This window comes from Pempheris klunzingeri, chromosome 10 (assembly GCF_042242105.1).
Source record: "Pempheris klunzingeri isolate RE-2024b chromosome 10, fPemKlu1.hap1, whole genome shotgun sequence".
Lineage (NCBI taxonomy): Eukaryota > Metazoa > Chordata > Actinopteri > Acropomatiformes > Pempheridae > Pempheris > Pempheris klunzingeri.
Genome location: NC_092021.1, coordinates 25,991,565 through 26,001,498, shown reverse-complemented (window position 1 = coordinate 26,001,498; position 9,934 = coordinate 25,991,565). Strand labels below are relative to the sequence as shown.

Genomic DNA, 9,934 nt, shown 5'->3' with positions numbered 1-9,934 from the left:
CACATCAATGTCTTTGAAGATACAAGTTGCTGCTGGGAAAAAAAATAAATGCAAAAATAACCTTTCATTCGCAGTAAGACAGCCAATGAGCATACCCTAAAATAGTATAATATAATTCTAGTTTTATTAGCAAAGCCATCGATAGGTTTTTAAGATCCTTCTCCCTGGTTCCACAGACGGACCTGCAGTGGTCCTTAACGGGTTCGATTTGATTTTAAATTACTTACACTGTACAGAAAATTACATTTGAGAATATAAGTAAATTTAAATGATGAGAAAACCAACCAGCTTCTCTGTAATTATCTAGTGACAGAAACTTAAAAATGACATCTGTGCTGCGTAGTTATCTCACCAAAGCTCTTAGAAAGCTGTAAATTCTTCAGCTTGTGCATGTGACCATGTGATGGTTGTCCTGTTGTGTTATTTTTTTTTCCCTCTGAAACTCGAGGCTTCTGCTGAGTTTAAAAAAAAAAAAAAAGCGTTGTCATTTCCAAGCTGTCTGTGCAGCAGAGCGATGGAGGAAATCTACATCAGCGCTGATGACGACAGACCTGTTGACCAAAGACCTGCAGTCAATCACACAGGTGAGAGTGAGTGTTTTGCATCTTTGCAAAGTTTAGGTGCAGAAAAACACTGAACCCGACAGGAGCTTTCTCATTTACATGTAGAGTAACTTGTGCTGCAGAGCCGACTCTCCACCAAACAGTTATGAGCGATGGAGGAAATCTATGACTTAAAGGTGTCTCCGAATCAGAGAGGTTCAGGCAGGTATTATCATCCGTCATCGTTCCTGTTGTGTCACTGCGTTCAGGCAGACTCACAGTTAGTCCTGCCGCTGTGTCAACAGTTTTTTGACTGTGGGACTGTGTGAACGCTGTTTCTCACCCTTTTTATAGACCTCACAGTGAATGTGTGTGAATGTTTTTGCCGGTTTACAACAGTCTGGGTCCTCCTCCTCCTCTTAGCTTCTAGCTGAGGTGAAGTAGAAAACCATTAACATGTTTATCCTTCAAACAGCACAGTAGAATGATGCCTTCACATCAACAGAGACTCTGGATTCTATTGTTTTATATGTATTTTATGTTATAATAGTTTTTTTTTCAAAGATTGTTTACAAATTCTAAATGCAAAATGCAGCCCCCACCCCACCGAGAACAATCTAGTATGATTTTAGATTTAGTTTGGTGAAACTGATCAGTAGTAGGAGGAGGTTTGTATGTATAATGAACCTGGAAATTAAAATATTCTTGAGACGACAACTTTATTCCATTAAACTTGTTCCTGTTACTGAATATTAATCAAATATAGAAATTGTGTAATTCTCTTTGAGGTGCGACTTCCTGGAAAGTTTAGGTGCAGAAAAAAACTGAACCCGACAGGAGCTTCCTCATTTACATGTAGAGTAACTTGTGCTGCAGAGCCGACTCTCCACCAAACAGTTATGAGCGATGGAGGAAACCTATGAAAATGTTGAATGTGACGACTTAAAGGTGTCTCCGAATCAGAGAGGTGAGAGAGTTCAGGCAGGTATTATCATCTGTCATCGTTCCTGTTGTGTCACTGGCTTGTTGATTCTCTGGTCCTTCCTGTGTTCAGGTCCCAGGAGCTCAAACAGGAGGTTTCATGGAGCTGCTGTTCTCTGTCTGGGGCTGCTGAGTGTTTCCCTGCTGGCCGCCCTCGTCGGCCTCACTGTCCACTGTGAGTCTGGTTACTGATTATTCTGCTACTGGCCCTCCTCACTTTTCTGCAATGTCGAAATTCCTGACTTTTATTAAGAAAGCAGGCATTTGTTTGCCTTCACTTGTCCTCAAAGCACTTTATAAACCACAGAATAACCGTTGAGCACACAAAGCACTTGTTTTATAAAAATATGATCTATGAATCTGGTAAAAAGTCAGATTCATGTTCACAGCAGCAAAAAAGGAAGATCCCACTTTTTCAGCCCCGATACGATCCATGTTTAATGATGCTGCATGGCTCCCTGTGTGGAGGAGACCACGATCATTGTTTCATGTCTAAGACCACTTAAACTCTTCTGTCCTAACTTTATAAAACGAAATAACCCAAATAAATATGCAGGGAGTTCTTTTCAGCGTCTGCCTCGTTCCTCCTCCTCCACACATGCCGCTGATCTACAGACCTGACAAAGTTCCAGTTTTGTCTCATCGCTTCACAGAACAGAATCCCAAAGCCTCTGTGGCTAGTTTATATGGTTTCAGGCACGTTGGAGCTGACTTGTCTTGTGCTTTTGGGTCAGTAGTGGTGAACGTGTGGTGTGGAGGTGTTCAGTGTTTAGTGTGCTCCTTACTGTAGGAACTGAAACCTCAGTGCCTGCTGCCTCCTCAGAAATCTGGTCGCACTGTTTCAGTGTGTCCCTCACAGCAAACAGCATCCTTTCATTTGGTGCTGAGCCATGTTTAATCAGGTGTCAGCTGTCATTTCAGCATTTATTCAAATTAACATATTTTGTGGGAAAAGACGAGGGGATGTTGTTCTAAAGATCTAATGTTCCCGTCATGTCTTTATACTGACGACAGCTCTGTGAAACAAGCCTGAACACTTCCATTTCAGCCTTTGAGCTTAGATACATAAAAATATATATAAATAATATATAAGAAACACGTATCTTCATTTATTCTCACCTGCAGGATCTCCAGGCCACCGATGCCAAGCTGCTGTCCCTGTTTGAGGAGCGAGACCTGTTGAGGGCCACGCTCGCTGAAATGACTGAACAGCTGGAGAGTTTGACCAAACAGAGTGAGTTCCTGCTTGTGTAGGTTCGAACACGACGGTCATGTGGCTCTGCACTCAGAGAGGCTGCTCGTGTCGCTCTGTTATATCATTTACTACTCTGATTAGCATCGATGTTACAGATAAAAGTGGTCAGAGCTCAGTCCAGATGTGTCCGTGTGTCTGGTCCCAACTTGTTCTTGTTTCACTTCCCATGATTTTTTTGTTTTTTTAGATATTGCTTTTCTTTTTCTTTTTCTTGTGCTCTTGTGCTTTTCTTGTCACGGCAGCTCCTCGTGACACAAAATGTGACAGAGCGAAGCAGCAAACTGTTCTGTTCTTAGAATAATGTGTCTTCTGAACATTAAACCATGTAAACCTGTTTGTGCAGGATCCCAAACAGACGTACGAACAACTTTACAAACCATAAGTCTGGTTTTTGATGACAGTCATGTTGTTATGATGTTATATTCTGTGTTTTGTCCACTGGATGATGAATCTATCCACAGAGAAAAGCCTTGACTCCTCACCCTCACAAACAGAGGGACGTGTGTCTTTAACGTCTTTTGTCCGATGCTTCTTACAGAGGACATCTGTCCTGAGGGATGGATGATGTTCGGCCGCTCTTGTTATCTCCTCTCCACTACGGCTGACTCGTGGGACAAAGCCAGACAAGACTGCAGAGACAGAGGAGCAGATCTGATGGTCGTAGACGGTCACACAGAACAGGTAGTGTCTCACTTTTTACTTTCCCCTTCAGGGCTTCAAATCTAGAGGCTGCTGTGTAGGTTATAAAGCCCTGTAGTTATTAGCTAGTTTGCAGATTCAGATCATTGAAACTTCCCCATAAGTAAAAGATCCGAGTTCTTCTTCCACTACTGACACAATACAGTTAGAACTACAATTACAATTTATTATTTATTATCATTATTTATTTCTAACGATATGTAATCAGCTGTGGTTGACACGAATCTCTATCACGTTACGGATCCATACAGTGAAGCTTGGCAGGAACAGGCAGTAAAGATGAGTCCGACATGAATCTGTAGTTTCAGGAGTGAGTAGTCGTGGTGGCGACTGGTGGTGTGTTTTTGTCTCTCACCTGCACAGAGGAAACACCTGTGTCACCCCCCCCCCTCTCTTGTTATGATCCTTTCTTCTATACAGTGTGTGAACGGCATATTTAGCCAATACAGATGTGGATAAAGAATTCAGAAATAACATTTACTGTGGATCAGCTGGGATTATTACTACACTGGTATTTGAGGTTCTTCAGATTAATGCCTGTAGGTTACTGTTATAGTAGCTGTGGTTGAACGTCCAGTATGAATCCAGGCCTTTTTCCCTTTGGCTTCAACAGGAATTCCTCACTTACTTCAACAAAGAAATCTGGATTGGTCTGAATGACAGAGACAATGAGGGGACCTGGAAATGGACTGACGGCTCTGCACTAACTCAGGCGTGAGGAAACGCTCTAAACGTCATATCTCATACCATACCATATCGTACCGTACCGTACCGTACCTTACCTTACCTTACCTTACCTTACCTTACCTTACCTTACCTTACCGTACCGTACCGTACCGTACCGTACCGTACCGTACCGTACCTTACCTTACCTTACCTTACCGTACCGTACCGTACCGTACCGTACCGTACCGTACCGTACCGTACCGTACCGTACCGTACCTTACCTTACCTTACCTTACCTTACCTTACCTTACCTTACCTTTACGCTGTGAACATTTACTGGTGTGATACCCTCGTAGGTACTGGTCTCCAGGGGGGCCTGATAATGGTGCGGGAAATCCAGAGTGGGGCGAAGAGGACTGTGTGCATCTGATGGTCAACAGACAAACAGAAAAAAACTGGAATGATCGGCGGTGCGATGCTTCTCTGCAGTGGATGTGTGAAGAAATGACTCGGAAATAATACATTTGCAGATATTTTTACTATAGAAGGTTTGATTACAGAGCAGACGTTTAGTGTCGGCCTCCATCATCAACATGATGATTAACAGGAAAATGACTGTGACATGCAATGAACCAACGCTGCCTTGATGTTACTGCAACCGTAGCAGCTAATAACAGATATATTATATACTGTAATGAAGTTTGACCCTGAAATGCACTTATTAAGATAATCATTAAAACGGCTTCTGCAACAGCTCGTGTCCATAAAGTTTATTTATCCTTTCAGAAAAGCTCTGACGAGGCTGAGGAGAGCCCATAAATATGAAATATGTATTATGTATGTATATGTATTTACAATAAGTGCTTTTACACTTTTACAAACTTTTACAATAACAGCAGTGAAGCTCATCGCCTCTGAGCGCCCCCGCCTTCCTCTTCGACCCGGAAAAGTCACGGTAAAACTTTTATTTCAACTTTGCTGCCACATTTCAGTTAAACACACACTGTTATGAGCTCTTACACATGTTCTGACATGTGTTCTGACTATTTGGTACGTGATTTAACTTGATGCCTTTATTGCAGCTAGAAATAGGCTGTGTATTTTTATTTATCTGTTCAGGGTTGGTGGGGGGGGGGCACAGTGGATTAGATTTAGAGGACTTTTTGGATTCACCTAATCGGTATGAATGATTTAATTTCCCTAGAAGTGTGAAGTCATTTCCTGAACCACCAATAGAAGACATCCTTATCATTTCACAGTCCATCTGTTCCTGCTTTAAGTGCAGCAGATACTTCCTCTAAAGGTTTATTTAGACACATTATTGAAACTAGTGAAAGTGGTTTTAGTCGCTGATGTGCTGCAGAGCTGGGAACCTTTTTCACTGTCGAACATGACAAAGCTGTTAACGGCGTCCTGTGTTCAGGTCCCAGGAGCCCCGAGAGCAGATTTGTCATGTTCGACGGTAAAACAGAAACAGTGAAATGAACCTTCTCTGAACCCTTTTTCTCTCTTTCTCTGACACACCAACATTTCTGGTCCTCAGGTCTCAGCAGCAGGACGTTCAGTTGTTCAGGTGTTCAGTGTCTCGGCCTCACTGCTGTACACACCATGCTCTCACACACACATTCATTCACTCCTGTCTGGACTGTACACATCTCAGTATCCTGTGGTTTGTTTGTGGTTCCACAATTTTGATTTAATTACGATGTCACACTCTCCCCTTTCTTTGCAACTTCACACTGAGTAGGAAATGATGTCTCACGCCTGCATGTGTGACTTTATTTAACTGCATCATGTTTCTAAAATAGTGCTCTCAGTCACCAGCACTTATGAAACGCTTCTTGGTATCAATATTTTCCTCGTGAGTCTGTGAGCAGAGGTGCAGTTAACAGTTTGCATGCAGTGAAGATGAGCGTACACCACGTTTCATCAAGTCAGGCCAAGTTATTTATTTATTGAGCTCATTTAGAAATGACACAAGTCAAACAAAGTACAGGACAGTTTTCAGTGCAAGCAGCTGATATCAAACTTCACACTCGATGTTGTGAAGTTAAAGTGAAAATGTTCTTCATGGCCTCACTTATAATGGTTTCTTATTCTGCTATTCGTTCTAAAATCTAGAGGCCACAAAAAGCATTTTACTCTAATTTGTGCCACAGCTACATCTGGGGAACCCCAGCAGTCTAAACCGAAGAGATGACGACGCTGCCACCTCTCTAGACGTTACTTCATCATGTGAGCCTGTCAGGCGCTGCAGCTGGAGAGTTGGTAGCCCAGACAAGCCCATTCGTTGGTCAGCTCCATGAAGCCGGGGTCCTTGGTGAGTCCGCTGGCTAGAATCATTCACACACACACACACACAGATGGAGGGCAGTTAGATCCCTGATGGTGCTCAGTGTTTTCTCTGATAAAGTGCAGCAGCAGTAATGATGGAGCTCGTATCGCTGTGAATGTCTGCGTCACAGGAAGTGATCCTGGCTGCACACTCACCTGCCAGCAGGTTGTACAGGTTGCAGTAGTTCAGGCCGCCATCAAGAAGGCTGGTGAAGCTGAGAGACTTGGACATACCCTGGAAAAATAACAGGCCAGGACATAATAAAACATGTTTCAGCCACAGTCAGATCACTGAAGAGGTTTAATCAGTGATGAACAACTCCTTCAATGATCCTCTTTCTGTGTTTGGTTAAACACTCTTGACTCTGGTGACGTTTTGGGGTTTGGTCCAGTCTTTGTTTCCTGTTTCCTGACATTTAGAAGAGCTTTAAAAACCAGTCCTCGTTCTCACTGAAGCCAAGGATTTATTGTTGCTGTCAAACTGTTGCTTTGTCTTTCTTCACTGCATCAGTGGCTTTAATACAAAGAAGTGATGTGATGTGAGCGTTAATGTTTTACCAAACATTTATCAGAGCAGTGAGGTCAGGCGGCGCTCAGTGATACTTACATACACCTTGCAGCCCGAGGTCAGAACGTCGGGACTGAGGCTGAAGGTTATACTCTCAGCCTGGAGGCCGTCTGGGGATGTGTGGTTGGCGCTGATGGTCAGAGGGGTGGCTGACACCAGCTGGAGCAGACAGCAACATGGATAGAACTTAGTACTGACTTGTAGAGCTTAAATATACTCTTGTCTCCTCCTGCTGAGCACTAACAGAGGACGGGTCCTTACCGAATACTGACACTCATCACAGCCCATCAGAGGGCTGAAGGCTTGGATCTGCTGCACCAGTGCTATGCTGACTTCAGTACAAGGTGTTGTAAAGAGCCTGGAGGGAAAGAGGGTCACACAGTTTAGACACTTTAGTTTAAAAGGTTCCCGTTCTGCAGCCCCGACACAAAGTCCTCTCTAAAGTCACACCTAAAGAGACACAGAAGAGTGGAGCTCATCAGGGAGCTTCAGGTAGTTACCAGAGCGAGCTGCAGAAGGCGTGGTAAGGAGCGGGGACGGCACATAAAGAGCCAAACAGTCCTGCAAAGAGAGCCGAGGCCAGCGGCAGAGTCCTCATGGTGCCGGTGAAGCAGGTTTCTTCCTCCTGGAGCAGGACTGCTGAGAGTGTGGTGGGTCCCTGAGCGGAGCGTCAGCTGCTGGTGATCAGTCTGAGTCTGGACCTGCAGCTTTATACCGGCTCGCCACAAAGGAGCCCCAAATTGATTAGGTGGAGGGTGTGACCTCTGGGTCTTGTGCTGACGGTCTGATCCGCTGCTCTTGTGCTGTCTTTACACAATAAGACGGCTTCATGTGTTCATGTGGTTCATGTGTTCATGTTTCCTGGAGACAAACAGGGAATCAGTGAGCACTGTTAGAGGATAAGAATCTGCCTCTGGAACAACATTTGGACAATCTTCACAGGAACGAGCCAACTGTGGAGCTTTCATCTGCTGTTTTAGGTCTTCTTCCTTCATTAAAGGGACGTTTGCTGCTCTTCTCTTCAGTCTGGCCTCCTGACAAACTGGTCACCTGAGCTGGAAATCACAATGTGAATGCAAATGAAGAACAAAGTGATTTCATGCACATCTGCAGGGATAAATTGGTGCCACTGGGTCCTGTGAAATCAGGCCCTCGGGCCTTTTTCTGAGGACGGGGGGGCTTTAGCAGCCTTTCTCCATCAGAAAACACTTTAATTTCAGGCTGCCAGACTGAACCAACTCACAACTTTTCTTCTTTGTCCAAGTCCCAAAGCCTTCATGTGGGGAAATAAAGCAGAACCTCTCTGTTCAGATCCAAATAATAATGAAATCATAAGAGTATTTCTGGCATCTTAAGGGTGGTGGAGGGAGGGACTCATGACCTCAGTGTTTCTTTGTCATGAACTATTGAGAGCACATGAGATGGAGACGACCCCCCCTCTCTTGATATCAATGAATGAGAACAATGGAGGGCTCATCCATCCATCTGATTAATGCATGACGTTGGTGAGCTTCCACAGGCAGTGACAGGAAGAAGGTTGGGACGAGGTCTCTCTAACTTAAACTCCAAATGTGCAGTTGATATATTTTCTGAAGCTGCCCTTTAAATGAAGACACCTACAGTGTAGAGGACAGTTTTTCATGCTAAGATATTATTAACACTTACTGAACTAGGTGGAGCACATCGTCATCAGTGAGGTCAAAACCATCATGTGTCTTCACGGCTCTTTAAAATGCAGTCAGTCTGTCAGTCAGTCCTCTATCACATGTTGCTCACTCAGCCCCTGTTATTAATCCTCAGTTGACCCCATTTTTAGGAGTGAAAATCTCAAAATCTCTGTGAAATAAATGTTTATTTGATGGCTACACATAATATGAACTCAGCATCTTGTAATGATGCGAAATAATTCAACATCCTATTCATCTGAAAATGAAGGAGGAACAATTAAATAGTGTAATATTCTTATCCTGCAGCCGTTTTATAGCAAAGTGTTAAGAAAGGAGTCATTTGAGGCAGTTTTTTCCCTCCTAATGGAAGATATATGTTTACTATATGAACACACAACACTTAGACAAGCAGAATAACGTTTAGAATAAATAAATGTCATATTTTCTACAGTAGAATCTGAAACATGAGGAAATAACTTCACAGCAGATTCACAGATTGAACCTTTATTCAAATCTGGTGGGGTCATTGAGGGTGTCGCCTTCAATTTTAATACACAACAGAACACACACACACAATGATTAAGAAGAAAACGCCAAAGAAACAACAGCACGAGTCAGTGGAGGATCCATGTGATGGAGCTCAGTGCTGCTGACCTTAAAACTGCCCAACAGAAAAGAAGAATATCATTAATGTACAGATGTGACGCATTCAGGCAGACTCACAGTTTGTCCTGCGGGACTGTGTGAACGCTGTTTCTCACCCTTTTTATAGACCTCACAGTGAATGTGTGTGAATGTTTTTGCCGGTTTACAACAGTCTGGGTCCTCCTCCTCCTCTTAGCTTCTAGCTGAGGTGAAGTAGAAAACCATTAACATGTTTATCCTTCAAACAGCACAGTAGAATGATGCCTTCACATCAACAGAGACTCTGGATTCTATTGTTTTATATGTATTTTATGTTATAATGGGTTTTTTTTCAAAGATTTTTTACAAATTCTAAATGCAAAATGCAGCCCCGCCCCACCGAGAACAATCTAGTATGATTTTAGATTTAGTTTGGTGAAACTGATCAGTAGTAGGAGGAGGTTTGTATGTATAATGAACCTGGAAATTAAAACATTCTTGAGACGACAACTTTATTCCATTAAACTTGTTCCTGTTACTGAATATTAATCAAATATAGAAATTGTGTAATTCTCTTTGAGGTGCGACTTCCTGGAAA

The 9,934-nt window shown here is 43.1% G+C and overlaps 1 protein-coding gene across 1 annotated transcript; it reads left to right on the top strand.

The window, feature by feature from the left end:
* Nucleotides 1-514: 514 nt before the first annotated feature.
* On the top strand, nt 515-4,896 carry LOC139208699 (C-type lectin domain family 4 member E-like). The gene is made up of 6 exons (XM_070838427.1): nt 515-584; nt 1,597-1,691; nt 2,649-2,757; nt 3,317-3,459; nt 4,091-4,191; nt 4,500-4,896. The coding sequence occupies exons 1-6, from the start codon at nt 515-517 to the stop codon at nt 4,660-4,662; spliced, it is 681 nt and encodes a 226-aa protein (XP_070694528.1). The 3' UTR covers nt 4,663-4,896.
* The last annotated feature ends 5,038 nt before the right edge of the window (nt 4,897-9,934 follow it).